This window comes from Pelmatolapia mariae, linkage group LG16_19, assembly GCF_036321145.2.
Source record: "Pelmatolapia mariae isolate MD_Pm_ZW linkage group LG16_19, Pm_UMD_F_2, whole genome shotgun sequence".
NCBI classification, from domain to species: Eukaryota; Metazoa; Chordata; class Actinopteri; order Cichliformes; family Cichlidae; genus Pelmatolapia; species Pelmatolapia mariae.
Window position 1 is genome coordinate 375,150 of NC_086241.1, and position 20,481 is coordinate 395,630.

General features: G+C 44.1%; 1 protein-coding gene across 1 annotated transcript in view; it reads left to right on the plus strand.

Annotated features, from left to right (window-relative positions):
• The first annotated feature begins 882 nt into the window (after positions 1-882).
• Positions 883-20,481, plus strand: part of ttn.1 (titin, tandem duplicate 1) — a 164,041-nt gene continuing 144,442 nt past the window's right edge. The window contains exons 1-31 of the mRNA XM_063500209.1: positions 883-973; positions 2,298-2,501; positions 2,903-3,199; positions 3,280-3,359; positions 3,444-3,652; positions 3,817-3,955; positions 5,395-5,655; positions 6,061-6,174; positions 6,559-6,813; positions 7,430-7,492; positions 7,580-7,838; positions 8,122-8,185; positions 8,319-8,519; positions 9,040-9,182; positions 10,517-10,626; positions 11,256-11,525; positions 11,637-11,878; positions 11,972-12,204; positions 12,290-12,454; positions 12,551-12,719; positions 12,916-14,612; positions 14,697-14,978; positions 15,138-15,404; positions 16,029-16,301; positions 16,388-16,651; positions 17,273-17,533; positions 17,622-17,882; positions 18,359-18,622; positions 18,764-19,024; positions 19,122-19,382; positions 19,809-20,069. Of these exons, the coding sequence (XP_063356279.1) occupies positions 883-973; positions 2,298-2,501; positions 2,903-3,199; positions 3,280-3,359; positions 3,444-3,652; positions 3,817-3,955; positions 5,395-5,655; positions 6,061-6,174; positions 6,559-6,813; positions 7,430-7,492; positions 7,580-7,838; positions 8,122-8,185; positions 8,319-8,519; positions 9,040-9,182; positions 10,517-10,626; positions 11,256-11,525; positions 11,637-11,878; positions 11,972-12,204; positions 12,290-12,454; positions 12,551-12,719; positions 12,916-14,612; positions 14,697-14,978; positions 15,138-15,404; positions 16,029-16,301; positions 16,388-16,651; positions 17,273-17,533; positions 17,622-17,882; positions 18,359-18,622; positions 18,764-19,024; positions 19,122-19,382; positions 19,809-20,069 (7,921 nt within the window). The remainder of the gene's footprint in view (positions 974-2,297; positions 2,502-2,902; positions 3,200-3,279; positions 3,360-3,443; positions 3,653-3,816; positions 3,956-5,394; positions 5,656-6,060; positions 6,175-6,558; positions 6,814-7,429; positions 7,493-7,579; positions 7,839-8,121; positions 8,186-8,318; positions 8,520-9,039; positions 9,183-10,516; positions 10,627-11,255; positions 11,526-11,636; positions 11,879-11,971; positions 12,205-12,289; positions 12,455-12,550; positions 12,720-12,915; positions 14,613-14,696; positions 14,979-15,137; positions 15,405-16,028; positions 16,302-16,387; positions 16,652-17,272; positions 17,534-17,621; positions 17,883-18,358; positions 18,623-18,763; positions 19,025-19,121; positions 19,383-19,808; positions 20,070-20,481) is intronic.

Consider the following 20,481-nt stretch of genomic DNA (forward strand, 5'->3'; position numbering starts at 1 on the left):
GATTGGTTCACAGAAGGCAGGCAGAGTGATGATGTCAGCATCAGCATGGGAAACAGGAAGTGATGTAAAGACTAGGATGAGCGATCAGCACTAGAAGAAAGAAATGACTGAATGAATCATTTATTTTATCTCAATGAAAGTAAAATTTGACAAAACAAGTATTTAATATAAAACTTGTTTTATTAGTTTTAAATTTGATTACAGACGATAAAGTTCAAATACGGATTAGAATAAACTAGTAAACAAAGGTTGCAACAAATAACACAGCAGCTAAACTGAAACTGAATCATTGAAGTTTTCTGGAGAAACAACATCATGAGAAGAAGCATCCACAATGCTCCACCTCCGTCTGCAGCTTGGCCTCCATCTGCTGCTCCACCACCTCGGCTCCCCTGCTCCAGCCTGAAGCCGTCTGATTGGCTGTTCTGCTCTCATGTTTCTCTGTATTTGCTCAGATTAGGTTCCGCTCCGGTTCCTCCGCTGCTCTGCACGCCCAGCTACACCCACAGCTCTCCACACTTTTTGACCCAGTCTGCACCATCAGCACTTATTCATCTTTCATCTCACTGCATCGATCTCATGCAGCCATAAAATCTACATATTTGTAAAAACTTGTAATCTTGTTTTTGTCCTGCAATGACTGAAACAAAGTGAAAATCTGATGATTTTTTCATTCGTATTAAAAAGGCTGCAGGTTTGTTTGTATCTGCAGCTGTTAGTGGCTGCTCTTCTCCTGCACTGGTTTAGTGGCAGCAGGTGGAGAATTAGCTCCACCTGCTGCTGGTCTGTCAGTTTCTCTGCCAATGAAACCATGTAAAGCCTGTTGCTGTTTTCTTTATTCTGGGCTGATCACCTCGTTTGTGTTCCAGGGTGCCGATCATCATGTCAACTCAAGCGCCGACGTTCACGCAGCCGCTACAGAGCGTCGTGGCACTGGAGGGTAGTGCCGCCACGTTCGAGGCTCAAGTTAGTGGTAAGAGAAACCTGTGACGGTGATGATGTTTGACACTGTTGTGATTTACACTGGAGATACAAAGAATGAGCAGATGTTTGACTTCATTAGTTAGAAAGGAGAGAAATAATGTTAAAAAAGTTCATATAAAAACTATTAGACATTGAAGCCATGCAGCTAATACAGAGCTGCAGACTGTGCAACATTCATATCTGGACTCTTTGTATTTATAGAGAGAAATGATGGACTTTTGAGGGTTAAATGTTCTCGTCACCTTTCTTTCTTTTCTGGTGGCGAGCGAGGCTTTTACAGGCTGCTGCTGCTTTCAGGGACATTCTGACATTTGGGAGGTTGGAGTCAGTGCCTGTGATAAAAATAAAGGTGACAGAATTTCAGCAGATGCCTTTCCCTTTCAGGAACTCAGGGGAAGCATGTGCCAACATTTACACAGACAGCTCCTGATTGGCTCTTCAGCTTTTCTCCCTCAGTTTTCTGTTTTAAGTTCAAACAGCCCAAACCACAGGGAGCTGAGATGGTTGCTGCATTGCTGCATTGCTGTTTATTGTTGGTGGCAGTGTTTGAGGGGAGAACAGTCTGCTTCTTGTTGCTTCGACCCAATGACTGCTTGACTTAAAAGGAGAAATGTCATTTGTTCTAAGTTTAACCAGTGAGTATAAAAGCAGCCCCGGGGTACGTCCTTTATTCTCCTGACAGACTGGTGCAGTCAGTCACACAGGGACGGCTCTGCAGACACAGCAGGTCGAGCTGGTTAACGATAAAGCCACATGAATGAAACATGAAGCTTCTGAAGTTTAATCTTGATTCTATAACAAACCTGATGGTGACGTTTTTCTGCTCTGACTTCATCTCACTGACGGTCTCATGATTCAAAAGAATTACTCTTTGTTGTATTGATCTTAGTTCTTATTTCCTTTAAATTTCTCGTATATTTTAAACAGTAATTGTATTTTTAAATCCATCAAACACAAAATCAAAATTTGATCCCAGTTTTAAAATGTTTAATTTCTACATTAGCTAAATAAATGTCACATTTTCAGTTTCTATATTTTTAAACAATTTGAAAACCTCACGTGAACAACGTTCCATCTTAAAGATGATTTTTTAATTTCAAATGAAAAGTTGAACATGAAAATTTGCTAAACTCTTAATAAAGTTTCTCCCACTCGTTCACCGTTTGCTTTTCCTTTCACGTTTTTGTTTCACGCATTGAAATCTCACTGCTTCACTGACAGCACAGACTTTGTGGCTCAGGTCTTAGTCCTGGATCCTTTGGTGCATGTTGGTTTGTGGGTTCTCTGACAGAGTCTCATTCATCTCTTTGCAGGTTCTCCAGTTCCTGAGGTGAGCTGGTTCCGTGATGGCCAGGTACTTTCTGCTGCCGCTCTGCCCGGCGTTCAGATCTCGTTCAGCGATGGCCGCGCTGTTCTGAGGATTCCTGCTGTGACCGCCGCGCACAGCGGACGATTTTCTGTCAGAGCCACCAATGGTGCTGGACAAGCCACAAGCACAGCCGAACTCTTAGTTACAGGTGAGCTCACAGGAGGACTTCAGGTGGTAAACTAAAGCACTTCTGCTCCATCAACATTTCTTTTAATTTTCATAAAAGCTGCTACAAACAGCAAATTTAAATTTTAAAAATAATACACCTGACATTGATATTTATAGATGTTACAGAAGGTTCATCTGTGTATATGTTATCATTTAGCTGCCATCCAGATTCTCAGAGGATAAACAGCAGTGGATAACGGTCGGCAGACGTTGCAACATCATGAGCTGATTTTTAACACTCGTCTGAATCAAACTGAAAACAAACTGTTATTAAAAATTCAGTTTTCTAAAAAGTCATAAACTGGCTTTATTTTATTGTGTACTTGCACAACGAAATACTGAGATCAGCTGATCTAAAGCGACCTGTGCCTCCTTCTCCAGCGGAGACGGTGCCTCCGAGCTTCATTCAGAGACTACAGAGCTCCACGGTGAGACAGGGCAGCCAGGTGAGGCTGGATGTTCGAGTCACCGGGATCCCCGCACCTGTGGTGAAATTCTACAGAGAAGGGGCTGAGATCCAGAGCTCCACCGACTTCAGAATCATCCAGGACGGAGACCTGCACAGCTTGCTGATTGCTGAGGCCTTCCCAGAGGATTCTGGGACGTATTCAGTGACAGCCACCAACAGCAGCGGGCGGGCCACCTCCACAGCCGAACTGCTGGTTCAGGGTAAGAACCGTTCATCTCTGCTTCTTCTTCCTTTTGGAAATTGCTTTGATGACAAACACAGACTAAAGAAGAGACGTTTTCAGGCGAAGAAGCCGTTCCAGCAAAGAAAACAAAGACCGTGATTTCAACCGCCCAGATTTCAGAGACCCGACACACCAGAGTAGAAAAGGTAAAAAAATCCTCAAAGAAATGTGTTATTGTGTAATTTACTCATACTTAATCTAACCTCATGAACTCTGCTGTCCGTCCCCAGAAGATGGAGGCCAGTTTCCAGGCCTCTGCCATGATGGAGATGCAGATAGAGGGCGCAGAGCTGGCTCACAAGACTCCACCCAGAGTTCCTCCGAAACCCACATCCAAGTCACCAACTCAGCCATCTCTGGTGGCCAAGGTGACTGGGGGACGGCAACAGTCACCGTCACCTGTCAGACATGTGAAGGCACCCACACCCACACCTGTCAGGTGGGTGGAGTCTGGGAGGGGTTAACGCTGGCTGTTATTTGCCTGTTCGTAACTTTTACATGGAAAGAAGTCAGCGAATGATTACTGACAGAGATCTGTGATCCGGTGTGCTCAATGAATAAACCAATCAGGGCAGCTGTGTAACTCTCAGTCTCACCTATCAGGGCAGTCCCGTCCCCTATCACCGCACTCAAGCAGGCCGCCGGTGACGTCCTCCCGCCCTGGAAGCAGGAAGACTACGTGGCCGAGGGCAGGACTGTCACTCAGTTGGTCCGGGAGCAGCAGGTCACCATGGTCAAACAGGTGAGGGCTGGCATCCCTGGGGTAGCACGACCATATTCCCATCCACAGATAAACCATTCCAGGAGACACTTCACAAAAAATGGGCATTTTCAATTAAACGTGAGGTTCCCAGATTCCTGAGTCTTTCTTCTCTGGGTTCAGCTGCGTTACCCTCAGCTCCCTGACTGTGTTTGGTCATGAAATATTATTTCCACTTCTCTATTTGTGACGTTCATCTAGAATGTGCTGTCTCACAGCCTCTGTGGTGGATTTCAGGTCCTTGTTTAAAGGTACTACGGGTTTACTCTGAAAAACAGAACCCGCCATCCACCGTCCTCCACCTTACAGCCAATTCTTTTCCATGTGTTCCTTGTTTTAATGTGCCTGATTGTTTGGCCTGCTCATATTCACATCATTGGCACAGCATCACACAGCAGTCTGAACATTTGGTCTTTGAAATGAAAAGAGAAGCTGATGATGTGAGTTTTACCCTGGATGCTGAGGGATGGGACAGCTCTGCAGGCTGGGCGGGACTGTAACTTCTTTCAGCCCCACTCAGATTCATACGGTGAACATGTGAAAACTTTAAAAACCATGAAGCAACATCTTTACTCACAGAAGAGGAGGAAAAATACACCCTCAAAGAGCTGTGTCCTCTGTGTTTAACCACAACACTTTAGCACCTGTTTCCAGTAGAGAGCAAGCCTGGCTGGGTTCAGCTGACGATGCTGTCAGAATACCCGGCCTGATGTGTCTGAGGCTGCTTCAGCTTAACTCAGAAGACTGCTCTTATTGTTTTATTGTATCGCCACGAGATTGTGGCTGTCACTTTTCTTTGCAGTCTTTATTCTCCTTCAGCTAACTTCACTGCTGACAAACAGATGAACCAATGCGCTGCCTTCAAATGACTTTAAATCTTTAAGCTTGCATGGGTCAGGCTTTAAAAACAGGTTCAGGTGTTGAGCTGGATGTCAGTCATTATCTTTGTGCAAACCTGGTCTTATGTAATTGTGAGTTTTGACATTTGGGATTCCCTCAGAAGCAGGAGAGTGTCGATCAGTATAATAAAGCAGAATTTTTTCATGTTCTTTAAGTACTTCATTATCTCATTTAGATAACTGGAGTCAGGCTAAGCTTTGCAAAAAGCTGGAAGCTGGAGCAGCAGCTAGTCTGACTCTGCCCGTAGTCCAAGATCTACCTCTGAAGCTCATTCAATAGCCTCTTGTTTATTGGACAACCATCCAGCCCAGAGTTTTAGACCTGTGTTAATAGAGTCAAGCTAACTAAACCCAGTCTATATGCAAATTTGGGCAAATCAGGTCTTTCTCCCAGCTCTGTATTTTAAACACAGTTTTTCTTTGAACGAGGGGATGGAGATACTTACCAAAGTGATTTCCCCCATGAACCTGCCAGTTTCTGTACCGCTGTGCTGGATGTCCTGAGATCTGTTGTGTCTCCAGGCTGAGGGAGGGAAACGAGCGGGGGCAGTGGCCACCGTGGTGGCTGCCGTCGACCTCGCTCGTGTCCGTCAGCCCGCGCTTGTCGAGGGGGGTCCAGCTGAAGAGGACGAGGCTGTAGAGGTGGACTTAAGGCAGCAGGCCGCCGCGGTGGCTGCTGATCAAAACTATCAAGCTGCTTTGACATCAACGAGAGTGCGAAGTGGGCACATGCTTTCTACTGCTCAGGAGTTCACACGTGAAGCAGCCGTGCTGCAGCCTCAGGTTAGCTAGGCCTCCAGCGAACAACGATTACCAAGAGATTTGACCAAACTAGCAGATTTAAATTATTTCATTTATTTTTTATTTTGGTATTTTACCCCCCCCCCGCTGAAGAGAACAGATGGATGTTTTATTTTCCATCAAAATGAAAAAGTTACAAAAAATGATTTTGCACAATTACAAAAAAAGTATCTCAGAAAAAACAGTCCATTGGGCAAAGTTTTGTTTGAATTATTTGGTGAATAATGAGCGATTCATCTCTGTGATCATAAGTCACCTCAGAGTCAACCATGAAAAAGACATTTGAAGCACAAATCTCTTGATAATCACACAGTTATCTTCTAAATATACTGTGCAGATTCTAAAATCCTCCTGAGGTTCTGACTCCTGTTGTGTTGGTTGCTCCAGATTCAGGGAGTGACAGAAATCTCCTCCCGTGTGGACACTGGTCTCACCCCATCTCCAGTTCCACAATTCACAGTTTCTAAAGTGTCTGTCCCAAAACTCGAGTCTAGCAGTGAGGTAAGACAGGAAGCATCAGGCGAGCAGTGGAAAATAATAATGTGATAGGACCGTTGCTGTGGCAAGCTTATTGAACTGCTGATTGGCTGAAATGCAAACTTGTGTTTTAATGCAGTGTCAACGTGATCAAATATTATCCATAAAATAACTGAATCAATCCTCCCTTAACCTTCTTTTGCTTCATCCCCTTAATTAATACACTTGATTGATCCAATACCTTCTATTAATCCATCTTAATGAAAGTCCCTCTATCTGACCCTGTTGTAGCATTAATCAGACTAACGCGCCATAGCTCCTCTGTGCTGTGGTTTAACACACATTTCAGAAACGACTCAACAGTATTTTCTTGATGACGGTGTGGCTCTTCCTCTTTGGGTCGGTCAGGTTTCCATCGCCGGCTCGGCCATGGCCACTCTGCAGAAAGAGTTATCCTCGTCTTCTGCCACCGTTCGAAAGATCATCAAGCCCGTCAAGTCTCCCAGTCCATCTCGCAGAGTAGCAGAGACCAGAGAGATGCTGGAGACCATCCCACCACCGTTCAAACACTTCACTGACAAATATCAGAGTCGTTCTGAGTTACAGACCGGGGTGGTGTACTCAGGCAGAATGGAGAGAATGTATGAGGACTGGGGAGCCCAGGTTTGTAATGTAGCTCAGAGAGCTGGGTCTAAACAGGACAAGAAAACCTGATGTGGATGTAAACGTAAGATCTATACGATCCGTTAGCTGCCAACAGCTGGCCAAAGTATCGTGAATTTTATCAGATATTTTCAAGATGATAAATCCTAATATGAGCTGCCTGATTAGATCCTCGTTCACAGGCTGAAAAACCTCAATTTGAACTTTGGAAAAATCTGATTGAAAGGGCAGAAGTTCCTGTTACCTCGAGTTTGAATGCTCCTGATTTCATTTGTCATTTTCACCATTTATTAGACTAAAGAACAGCTGAAGAAAAATGTTGTGGGACACAGGTCATACTTCTGGTTTTTACAACTTCTCTTGATGGTTTTCTTGATTTCTGTGAAAATCCATAATTAAATATCCCTGTAATAAAACTTTAACTGGCTTCTCCATGCTATTGACAACCTCATTCTCACCTCTGCAGTCCATCCAGCCTTCCCTCCATCATATGTGCTGTGTTATCTCTTCTTCATCGTGTGTGTGTGTTGGTTTTGTGTCCATGTGTGGGATCTTACAAATAGCTGCTGTAGTTTTTCAGCCTAATGTTCCCAACATACCTGTGAATATCTTACAGGTGGTGGAGGCAGCTGCGGTGCCTTCTCCCGGTGGTGCTGTGGTCCCTCCCACGCTGATTTCTGTGAGTGGACTGCCCTCAGATCACATGTCCACACTGTTTAGGGAAAGACGCCTTTTTGTAAAGATGTTGTGATATTTTTTTGTGCAGGGACTGAAGAACACAAATGTGATCGAGGGCGAGTCTGTGACCCTGGAGTGCCAGATTAGCGGTCAGCCCACCCCCATCATTATGTGGTTCAGAGAGGACTACAAGATTGAGAGCTCCATTGATTTCCAGATCACCTATGAGAATGGATTTGCCAGACTGGTGATCCGTGAAGCATTTGCCGAAGACAGCGGCCGCTTCACCTGCACCGCTACCAATGAGGCGGGGACTGTCAGCACGTCCTGTTACCTGCTTGTCCAGGGTCAGTGCAAGCAGAACGCAGTGTCACTCACACAGGAAGTTTTCAGTAATCTTCTTTTGTAGTATGCTGTAACATACTGAGGAACGATGTGCAGCAGATATCAGGATAACTTTAATTTGAGCCCTTTTTTCCTCAGAGACTGTTCACATGCACGCACCGAGCCCTGTTCTTGATGCACATAAGACCTGAAATCTTCCCGTAACATAATCTCATCCCTTCCCGTCTATACGTTTTGCATATTCATGTGTTTACAGTGATGAAATGAACTGTCTTTCCCCACCAGTGTCTGAAGACATCGAGAGCAGAGAGGAGATTGCTGTTGTTACAGAACATGTTGAAACTGCTCAGTGAGTCACTTTGAGTTACATTCATCAAGTGCAAATCGTCAAACATATTGGTTTCTTATTTTACATCACTGAAACGGATGACAACAAGCGGTACAGGTTGGGCCTGAAAATAAGGAAACATTTTTATTTCCAGATTAAGAGAAACCAGAGAGGAGACCCAGGTGAGCGTGGTGGAGTCAGAGGCTGCTGCTGCTGCTCCCTTCTTTATCAAGAAACCAACCATCCAGAAGCTCGTGGAGGGTGGAAGTGTTGTGTTTGAATGTCAGATTGGGGGAAGCCCCAAACCACACATCATCTGGAAGAAGAGTGGTGTCCCACTCACTACTGGATACAGGTGAGTAACACCTGTGCTCAGGTTTTCACTGTCCTTACATGGGAAACCTTTGTGGTTTACGTGATCTATATTTTATCTGACGTGTGAATGCAGCTGTAAAACAAATCCCCTAACTCAAGGACTAAAGTGCTAAAGTCATCACTGTAAAATTGTAAGACCAACAGAAATGAACACGTCATTAGAGCTCAGCTTTCTACCAGAATACACAACTCGGACCCCCCCTCTCAAACCCCACTGAAACTGAAACCAATCCTAAAGTCCCTGTCACAGGATTAGCAAAACCAAACATCTGGTTCATGGTTCAGCTAAGGTCAACTGTCACACCCAGTAATGAGCCACCAGCACATTAAGCTACAGCTCCTTTAGACCTGAATCCATGAGTTTATCTTCAGTGGGCTCTTAGGACAAACGGTACTGGTAAGACTAAGTATGGGTAAAATATTAGGACACTGTTTGCTCCTATTGTGATACAACACGCTGCAGCCTTCAGGGGCCTGTAATGCTCATTCCCCTCCATCAGATACAAAGTTGCCTACAAGAAGGAGACTGGAGAGTGCCGTTTAGAGATCTCCATGACCTTCGCTGATGACGCTGGAGAATATGCCGTGTTTGCCAAGAATAAGCTCGGAGAAGTCTCTGCCTCCGCCAGTCTGCTTGAGGAAGGTCAGTAAATACTAGGGCTGGGTATCGTCACTGATTTCTAGAATCGATTCGTTTCCGATTCACAAGGTCCCGAATCGATTCGATCCACAATTCGATTCAATTCGATTTGAATCTGGGAAATTTTGACAGTCAGAAATATTATAATTCAGATCAGTACATTGACATATTTTTGTATCTATAAAAAGGAAGCTGACACACGCAAGACTTTATCAAAGGTGTGAGCGTCACAGCAGATGCGTTTGTGTCAAAGTAGCTGAAGGTAAAACACAGAAAAACATGAAGGTGGTTTTCCTGGCCTGGGATTTTATAAAAATATTCTGCAGTACATCAAAAACGAAAGAAAACCATTAATCAACATATGAACGTTACTTCTGACGTTACAGAGGTTTTATTAGAGACACGGCTAAGCCTTTTGCATTTTGCATAATTTTAAAAAGTTTAAATTTGTTCAGTATTGAACGGCAGAAATTAGGTTTTCTTTTCGGAAGTATGTAAAACGAAAAAAAACCCAAAAAACAGCGGCCGACAGCGCTGCAAACAACGGTAGACTTGTGCGTAACAAGCAAGCGAATAATGCAGAAAACAGATTTTTAGACGGGAAACTGTTCTTGAAGTACAGAGAGAGAGAGAGAGAGAGAGAGAGCTGTGCATGAAGTGTGATTTTATCGTGGGTAAAGCAAAACAGAAAAAGTCAGAGTGAATTCATGACGATGTTTATGTGAAGCGTAGTTTGGATCTTCTTTTGTTGCTGGTTCGGTCAATATTGTTTGGAGAGAGATCAAACTAACAGCTTTAGAATCAGCGCAAAAAGGGCGTGAACACAAAGCGCGGACCCGCCGAAACATCAGAATCAGCGAGCTGTCGGCTTTCAGCCCGACCGTGTCAGTGCCATCAGGTGAGAAAGGCGACAGCTCACTGATTCTGATCCGCGGGTCCGCGCTGTGTGTTTACGTCTCTGTGCAGAATCCGTGTTCCTGCTCTCATTTACTGTCTTAGCTGTTTGGTGGTTGTTGAAATTTTGTGAGGTTTCACCTGAGATTCTGGCGTTTCGGGCAAAATAAATTTATATTAAAAAATCGATTTCACGTTATCCAAGCCAGAATCGATTTTAATCGATAAATCGATTATCAAAACCCACCCCTAGTAAATACTGCAGTGATGGCAAACTGCTGTCCCAAAGATATAACACAAGGAGCAGCGATAAAGGGACTGTCAGTGGATATTATGCCATACAGCTGATGCAGAAACAGTTAGCTTACACAGTCTTTAAAGAGATGATGGAAACTACTTGAACTCATAGGATTATTTTTTTTATTTTGTTTTTTTGCCAACAGAGGAATATGAAGCCTACATGAAGAAACAGGAAGCAATGTTTAAGACTGAAGTGACATCCATTGTGCAAGAGCCCAAGGTGGGAGATATCCCCCCTGTCACTGTTACAACAATGGAGAAGATAACCACCACCATTATCTCTGGACAGGTAGAGAATCTTTAGCCATAGCTGTAATCATAATACAATACCAAACCATGTCAAAGCCGTCATAAGGAACTAGATGGTAATATGGAGTGTTTGTCACTGTCCTGTGTAATAGTTTCTATGAGCTCCAGTGAGCTGTTTACAAGAAAAAGGCTGGAGATGCCACAAAGTCTCAAATCCTGATAGAACAAGGGTATGAATGATGTTAGTATGTGGACACATTTCACCTCTATCATTTTGTTATATATCACATCATGACGATGAGTACAGCACAAACCTAAGTAAGCACGTTACCTTGAGATTAAGTAAAAAGCTGGGGTCCCTGTAGCTGCAGATACTGCTGTTGTCAGTAGTAACTGCAGCTCATATTGTAATTCAGAGCGCACTGTCAGACTAAGCTCTCATTAGAATTGGTGTCGTTGAATTTCCCACACTACCTGGTTGACTATCCAGCTTTAGTAGAACCTTTATGTGCCTTCAAATATGCGTTAAATATGCACATTGGGAAGAAAATGTAATAACCGATGCATAAAAATTAAAGCAAGCATAAAAATCGTCATTTTCGTAATCTACAAAGACCTTTCCTTGGGCTTGACTATGATCAAGACCCACTGACTGACATCATATCATATCTGCAGGAATTCCATCTGTCTGTCATCGAGCAGAGGATCATCCAGGAGATTGAGTTAACCATTATGAAAATCAGCTACAGAGAGATTGTGACAGAGGACGGAGAGTTGATGGTGACTGCCACTGAGACTGAGGCGGTACAGCCAGCCTTCGACACTCCAGTGAAAAGTTACAGGATCATGGAGGGGATGAGCGTTACTTTCCACTGCAAGATGTCTGGAATGCCGCTCCCCAAGGTGCTGAATCTTTAAGAAATATGTCACAATTAGAGAAATGGTCTCGAAATACATAAAAAGCTCTAAAGTAGAGTTCACATGATTTTACGATCACGTCGTATCTCTTGGCAGATTGCTTGGTTCAAAGATGGCCTGCGTATTAGGGCGGGAGACCATTACCAAATAGAGGTTCTTCAGGATGGACGGGCCAGCCTTCGCCTGCCTGTAGTGATACCTGAAGATGAAGGCGTGTACACCGCGTTTGCCACCAACATGAAGGGTAATGCTGTCAGTTCTGGGAAGCTCTATGTGGAGCCATGTGAAACAGTAACACCTCAGCAGTTCACACCACAGCCAGCAGTGCAGAGGATCAGGTAAAGCTTTTCTTAAACAACAGAGACATTCACAAAGCTTGAAACAGGGAACACTGACGATAAGGGAAATGACAAGGATCAATACATTCTCAGGTCCACATCTCCTCGCTCTCTGAGCCGCTCACCTGGCCGCTCTCCCAGTCGGTCACCTGGACGTTCTCCTGCTCGTCGGCTAGATGAGACTGATGAGGCTCAGCTAGAAAGACTCTACAAGCCTGTTTTTGTCATGAAACCTTCATCATATAAATGTTCTGAGGGACAAACTGCCAGATTTGACCTGAAGGTTGTGGGCAGACCAATGCCTGAGACGTACTGGTTTCACAATGGTGAGTACAACAAAGAGGAAATCTTCAAAAAGAGTTTGAACAACATTTGTTGATCTCACAAGCTATTCAACTATCTTCCTCTCAGGACAACAAATAGTTAGTGACCACACCCACAAGATCGTGGTTAAAGAGGATGGCACTCAGTCCCTGATCATTGTCCCAGCTTTGCCACAAGACTCCGGGGAGTGGACTGTGGTGGCTCAGAACAGAGCTGGACGCACATCCATCTCCGTCACTCTCGCTGTTGATGGTAAGAGTGCAACTTCATATTCTCTCAACATGAAGTTTCTTCCAGAAGAAAAAATGTTGGGGGATCGGCTTACTTTCATTTAACTTTCTTTTTCAGCCAAGGAAACCCTGGTGCGTCCACAGTTCACTGAGAAACTGAGGAACATCAGTGTGAAGCAGGGCACGCTGGTTGAACTGGCTGTCAAAGCCATTGGAAACCCACTGCCTGATATCGTCTGGCTGAAGAACAGCGACATCATCACCCCGCACAAGCACCCGAGCATCAAGTATGTTCTGTGACTTTAGCATTAAATGTAGATCACATCTGTTTGCTTCAATGACCTTGATGCAGTAACTTTTTCAATGAAACACTGTGTTTGTGGAGAGTAAAAGTATTCCTCAAAGCAACCTGAGATTTTCATTTCAATTAAAAACACGTGTCAAAGGTCAAAGCTTCTCTAAAGTGAGAATTTGATTTTCCAGGATTGAAGGAACCAGAGGAGAGGCTAAATTCCAGATCCCATCAGCAGCTGGCTCAGACAGTGCCTGGTACACTGCTACAGCCATCAATAAGGCTGGCAGAGATACCACTCGCTGCAGAGTCAATGTTGAGGTGGAATATGCTGAGCCTGAACCAGAGAGGAAACTCATCATTCCTAAAGGAACATACAAAGCCAAAGAGATCGCTCCTCCAGAGGTGGAGCCGCTTCATCTGCGATATGGTCAAGAGCAGTGGGAGGAAGGCGACCTTTATGACAAAGAGAAGCAGCAAAAACCGCAGTTCAAGAAGAAGCTGACATCTGTCCGCATGAAGCGCTTCGGTCCAGCTCATTTTGAGTGCAGACTGACTCCTATTGGTGACCCCACAATGGTGGTGGAGTGGCTGCATGACGGCAAACCTCTGGCTGCTGCTAACAGATTGCGCATGGTGAATGAATTTGGTTACTGCAGCCTGGACTATGAAGCCGCTTATGCTAGAGACAGCGGCGTCATTACCTGCAGAGCGACCAACAAGTACGGAGTTGACCAAACCTCAGCCACCCTGATTGTCAAGGATGAGAAGGGCCTTGTTGAGGAAACACAACTTCCTGAAGGAAGGAAAGGTGCCCACCGGATCGATGAGATAGAGCGTTTGGCTCATGAAGGTGGACCTTATGGAGTCACTGCTGAAGAAGAAACAGAGAAGATGAAGCCTGAGATCGTCCTTCTTCCAGAACCAATCAGAGTTTTAGAGGGTGAAACGGCTCGATTCCGCTGCAGAGTGACCGGATATCCAGCACCAAAAGTTAACTGGTACCTCAATGGACAACTTATCCGCAAAAGCAAGAGATACAGACTTCGCTATGATGGCATTTACTACTTGGAGATAACTGACATCAAATCATATGATTCAGGGGAGGTCAAAGTCGTAGCAGATAACAATCTGGGCTCCGTTGAGCACGTCGTAAAACTGGAGATTCAGCAGAAGGAGGACTTCAGAACTCATCTGCGCCGCGCCCCTGAGGCTAAGCCAGCCGAGGCTGCACCTGAACCTGGAAAAGTAACATTTGAGGTAGTTAAAGCTGAAAAGCCTACAGAGGACACTCAGCTGAAAGAGGTCGTCACACTCAAGAAGGCCCAGAGAATTGTCCATGAGAAAGCCAGTGAGGAGTCAGAGGAGCTGAGGAGTAAGTTCAAGCGCAGGACAGAGGAAGGCTATTACGAGTCTATTACCGCAGTGGAGCTCAAGTCTCGCAAGAGAGATGACTCCTATGAGGACCTGCTGAGGAAGACAAAGGAGGAACTGCTTCATCGTGCCAAGGAGAAGGAGGAGGCTGAGAAGAAGAAGGAGGAAGAGCGTCGCCAAGTTACTGCCAAGCCTCTAAAACCAGAGAGGGTCAAGCTCTCACCCAGCATGGAAGCGCCAAAGATCCTCGAGCGTATTACCAGCCAGACAGTCGCACAGGGTGACGAAGTCAAGTTTAGAGTCAGAGTTGTCGGCAGACCGGAACCTGAGTGTCAGTGGTTCAAGAATGGAGTTCAGCTGGAGAAGTCTGACCGTGTTTACTGGTACTGGCCTGAGGACCATGTTTGTGAACTGGTGATCAGGGATGTCACAGCAGAGGATTCTGCCAGTGTCATGGTTAAAGCTTCCAATACTGCTGGAGAGACTTCAAGCCACGCTTTCCTGTTGGTGCAAGGTAACACAGATCTTGATCATGTACATATCATTCTGATTTTAAATCCTGCATTCTCTGAATAATGCTCTGGTGTCATTTCTGCAGCAAAACAAGTCATTAACTTCACTCAGAAGTTGGAGGACGTCAGTGCCAAGGAGAAGGATACCGTGGCTACCTTTGAGTGTGAAACCAACGAGCCTTTTGTGAAGGTCAAATGGCTGAAGAATAATGTGGAGATCTTCTCTGGAGACAAATACAGAATGCACTCTGACAGAAAGGTTCACTTCCTGTCTGTGCTGATGATCGAAATGAGGGATGATGATGAATATTCATGCGTGGCTGTAGATGATGATACTGTCAGGACAGACGCCAAGCTTAATGTTGAAGGTGGGTTAGGTTCTTCATATTTTGTTCATTAGGTAATGAAATCAACACAGTTCATTATTAATTATTCCAAATACATCAACGGTTACCTCAAAGTACCTTATATGGTGTATATATACTTTGTGACTGACTTGAACTCTTGTTGTATTATGTGACCAATAGGAGCTCCCCTGGAGCTGTTAAAGCAGCTGGAGAGCACCGAGGTGCCTGAGACTTACTCCGGAGAGTTTGAATGTATTGTCTCTCGTGAAGATGCCGAAGGCAGCTGGTACTTTGGAGATAATCTGCTGACTCCCGGCAGTAAATACGTCATCTCCTCCCGCCGTGGAAGACACTCTCTCTCTGTGAAAGACGTCAAGAAGGAAGACCAGGGAGAATATACCTTTAAAGTGGGCGAGTTTAAGACAAGTGCCTCTCTGAAGATGAAATGTGAGTTGCTGTTCCCATGGCACTGAACTGGATATGGAATGATGAAACTCTATTATTGTATTTAAGAAGTAAAGTTAAGTCTACTGTTCAGACCACAACAAAATGTGTTACTGGAATTTGGGCTAACCATCTTCTCCTGTTTGTGGACAAACCATTTCCACTTTTCCTCAAAATACATTTAAATCTAAATATTAGGTTTTTATAAAAGTGCCACAAACCCAATTCCAAAAACGATGCGGTGCTGTGTAAAATAAAAATTAAAAACAGAATACTTTGATTTGCAAATCTCATAAAGCCATCTTTTATTCATAATCAAACACAGAAAACATATCAAGGGGTGAGAAAGGTGAGAAAATTAACCATTTTAAGAAAAGTTTATTTTGTATTCAAGGCAGCGACATGTCTCAAAAACAGGCCCACGTGTCCCATGGTGTAGCATCCCTGCGTGTTTGTTGCAGTTTAGCAGCGTGCTGCTCAAACACACGTCTGCATGGAGCAGATGTTTCTCTCAAACCTGTTCATACCTTTCAGCCCCGATGGAGCCTTTCCACACACACACACACACACATACACACACACACACATCGCATGTAGAGTGCTAACAGTGATATCTTTATATTTTAGTGCGTCCAGTGACCTTGATGCAGCCTTTGTCTGACATGATCGTCTGCGAGGGTGACATCGCTCAGCTTGAGGTCAAGTTCTCCCAGGAGAATGTTGAAGGAACCTGGATGAAGAAGGGGCAGCCCGTCACAGCCTCCAGCCGTGTGCATATCGTTATCGACAAACAAATTCACAAACTCCTTATAGAAGATACAACCAAGGATGACTTTGGAATGTATTCCTTCGAGGTTCCTGATCATGGAATTTCAACCTCTGCAAAGCTGGTCATTCAGAGTGGGTCACCTCAGATGCACGTGTTTTTCTTTAATGACTTTCTGTTTCAAAATAAAATCCTCTAATCAAAATATCTCGTCTTGCAGCTATTGGCATCCTGATCCCACTGAAGGACAGTCATGCAATTGAGGGTACAAAGGTCGTCCTCGAGGCAAAGATCTCTGCTCAGGACATCAGCTCAGTCAAATGGTACCACGATGACAACCTGCTGACAGCCAGTGAGCGAATCCAGATGGTGGCAAAGGGAGCCAAGCAGCGCCTGGTTTTCACCAGAACATACGCCTCAGATGAAGGATACTACAAACTGGTGGTTGGCCGAGCTGACACCAGCTGCAGATTTACTGTTGAGCGTAAGTTACACCATCATAAGGTCCAAGCATGTTTTGGATTTTTACTACTGTAGTTGCATCATCTATATTCTGGAATGACCTGGAAGCTAAGTTTATGAATCTTTAGGTCTAATAAACCATGACCACCACTAGTCACATGAAGTTTACCTGTAGAAAACTATTAAGAAACTACATGAGAGTCATGACATGAGAGTCTATGCTTTCAGCTTCCAGAAATCTTATTCAAGCTGATTACCTGAAAAGGGTCACTAATATTTGCTTGGCAACATAAGAAATCATTTTTCTGCTGAACACAATAGTTTCAGATTCTGCTGAATGCAACTTTCTTTAAAATCATATGAAAACTTGCACCTGCTTCTTACATATATAGTCTGACATGAACATCATGACCTCGTGGCATTTACAAAACTAGAACCGAGCCATGGAGCTCCATGTGGTACATCTTTATTATTACATGTTCAGTGAGTCAGATGGATAATTGTGAAAAAGTGAAAGCAAGTCGTCTACATTTCCTACAATTTTATTGTACATGTACAATAAAAGGGCTATTCTATTCTATTCTATTCTATTCTATTGTACTGTACATCAGTTTGAGGCTTAACTATCGTTCTGTCTCAACAGCTGTCCAGATTGTGACACCAATGAAAGGCAAACAGTGCTCCGAGTCTGAAAATGTCACCTTCGAGGTCGAGGTCTCTCACCCAGGCATTGATGCTTTCTGGACCTTTAAGAGGCAGCCGATTAAAGCTGGTCCCCAGTACAAGATGGAGTCCAAGGACAAGAGGCATAGGCTCACGGTCATGAATGCAATGAAGGATGAAGAGGGCGAGTACATGTTTGCTGCTGGTGAGAAGATGTGCAGTGCTTCACTCACCGTAACAGGTACGCAAAACACACTTTTATTGCACGTTTAAAAAGTTCAGAGGAGATTTCTGTCACCAGGCAGTAACTGGCTATCTCCTGTCCCCAGGTGGTGCCATTAAGAAGCCCCTACATGATTTGGTGGTAGCTGACTCCCAGACCGCTGTGCTGCAGTGTGAAGTTGCTAACCCGTCCGCAGAGGGCAAGTGGCTAAAAGACGGTCAGCCTGTTGACTTCAACGAGAACGTGCTGAGCGAGGTGGACGGCGCTGTCAGACGCCTCGTTATCATCATCACTAAGGCCACTGACGTTGGAGAGTACACTTACCAGGTCGCCACCTCCAAGACCTCAGCCAATCTGAAAGTCGAGGGTAGGTCCAGCTTTCACCGTGGAAACACACGTAGATCATACAGCCAATACGGATCAGGAGGTTAGGAAGCTGAATTTGTTTGTGAAGGTGCTTAAAGTGTTTCTTTGAACATGGGCTGCTTCTTTATTCATGTCCAGTCCAGTTTTCAGAGTAATTATATTTTTCTTTCTTATGTCTCTTCACTGATATGAAGAAATATTGTGTCGACACATAACAGACAACTGAGCAAAGAACCAGTTTGCAGTTGTTACCAGCAACCTGCCACAGAAACACACCATTTGTTGACTGTATGAGTGCAGACATTTCTTCCAAATGATCAAATGATACTTTAAATTTAAATCATTTAGATCTGGTCTGCTGACTCGTACCTGCCCATAGCAACAACCACAAAGAGCTACCCTGTCAGAGTTTAATTCTGGACTCAGCCACTTCACTTGTTTAACTGTTACCTTGCCTCTTGGTGTTTTTCTCCACAGCTGTCAAAGTCAAGAAGACCCTGAAGAACCTGAATGTAGTCCAGACTCAAGAAGCTACGTTCAGCCTTGAACTTACCCATGAGGATGTAAGGGGAGCACAGTGGATCAAGAATGGCGTTGAGATCCAGCCCAGTGATAAATATGAAATCAGTATTGAAGGCACACTTCACACATTGAAGGTCAAGAACTGCAGCACACAGGATGAGTCTGTTTACTCCTTCAAACTGGGAAAACTGTCTGCAAGTGCCAGACTCAATGTGGAAAGTAAGTATTAACTATTGATTTTGGAATAAACACAAAAAGCTTTTTGGCTCGGTGCCTACGAGGTTGGGAAATTTACCTAAACCACATGGGACCTCTAGATTCCTAAAGCTCTTTACCAACAGAAGACCTCTTTTCCCACAGCCATTAAGATCCTGAAGAAGCCAAAGGATGTGACAGCACTGTCAGGAGCAACAATTGTATTTGAAGTTGGCATCTCAGAGGATGACATCCCAGTGAAATGGATGTTCAATGACAAAGAGCTGGTGTCTGACGAGCGCTACAGCATCGTCTCTGAGAAGAAGAACCACAAGCTGATTGTCCACGACGTGGACGACAGCATGCAGGGCGACTACATTGCTGTTGTAGGACACCTGCAGTGCAGCGCTCACCTCATTGTTGAGTGTAAGCATTATCACATCAGTAGTTTTTGGACGTAAAAAATGCTAAAACACAGGCCAAGGTCACGTTAGGACTAAACATGTTTGTATTTTACTCTTAGCTCTACGTGTCACAAGGCCCATGAAAAGCGTGGAGGTCGCAGAGACTCAGGTGGCCACATTTGAATGTGAAGTTTCTCACTTCAATGTCCCGTCCACCTGGCTGAGGGATGGTGTGGAGATTGAGATGAGTGAGAAGTTCAGGATTGTGGTTCAAGGAAAACTCCATCAGCTGAAGATCATGAACACCAGCACTGAAGATTCTGCAGAGTACAGCTTTGTCTGTGGGAACGACCGCGTCTCTGCAACGCTAACTGTTAACCGTAAGTTACCATCAGTGAAACTTAAACCTTTAGATTTACAATGTATCAATTCATCAATTAGTTCTTCAGAGACGTTTGACATGTTGCCGAATCATTACAATGTATCAAACCATGGAATGTCTTTAAGTAACTTTAATCGGATTCTTTCATTTCTCCTCCGAGTTGGAAATCTAAACATTTTTGTTACTAAAAAAAAGAAATAATTAGTACATTGAAATTTTCTAACTGGATATTTATGACAAATTATAAGTATAAGCCACTTTCAATTACTTTGTAGTTTAAGGTCAAATTTGAAAACTCTAACAACTAAATAACTGATCAGATGTTTGCACTGAGGATGAAGTTACAGATTAAAAAACACAACTTTGTATTCTTCACTGTGCTTAAACATCTCTTCAAACTTCTTATCACTTTGCTGTTTTCCAGCTATTCTGATCACAACGATGCTTGAAGACCTGAACGCTCAGGAGAAGGACACGGTCACATTTGAGGTGAATGTGAACTACGAGGGAATAACGTACAAGTGGCTGAAGAACGGCGTGGAGATCCGCTCTACAGACCGCTGCCAGGCTCGCTGCAAACAGCTCACTCACTCTCTGAGCATCAGGAATGTTCACTTTGGAGACAGTGCCGAGTACACCTTCATGGCTGGCTCTGCAGTCACTTCAGCTAAACTTCACGTTGAGGGTAAAATGCTTTGATTCTAATTTAACTTTTCAATTGACTTTTCACATTAGATGTTTTTGGACTCCATCAACTTCAAATAAAATTATTTCAACACCTCACTGTGTTTTAGCTGGTTTTTAAATGTGTGTGTCTGTCGTTTGTCTGTACAACCATCTCTGTTACCCCTGAAAGACATTTAGAACATACTGAAAGACTCTTAAAGCTTCTCTAATGGACTATCACCAGTAACTCTGAAATAACCAGTAGAATCTAACACATTTGACATGTAGACTCGCTCACAGGACACTTTGAACTTTTCAAAGGACTTCTGGAAACTCCCCAAATAAGTTAATCCTCGTTAATGCCACAGGAACGCATACACGATTCTTTCTGTCACTACTAGAACCTCTAAAAGGTACCCTTCAGACCTTTT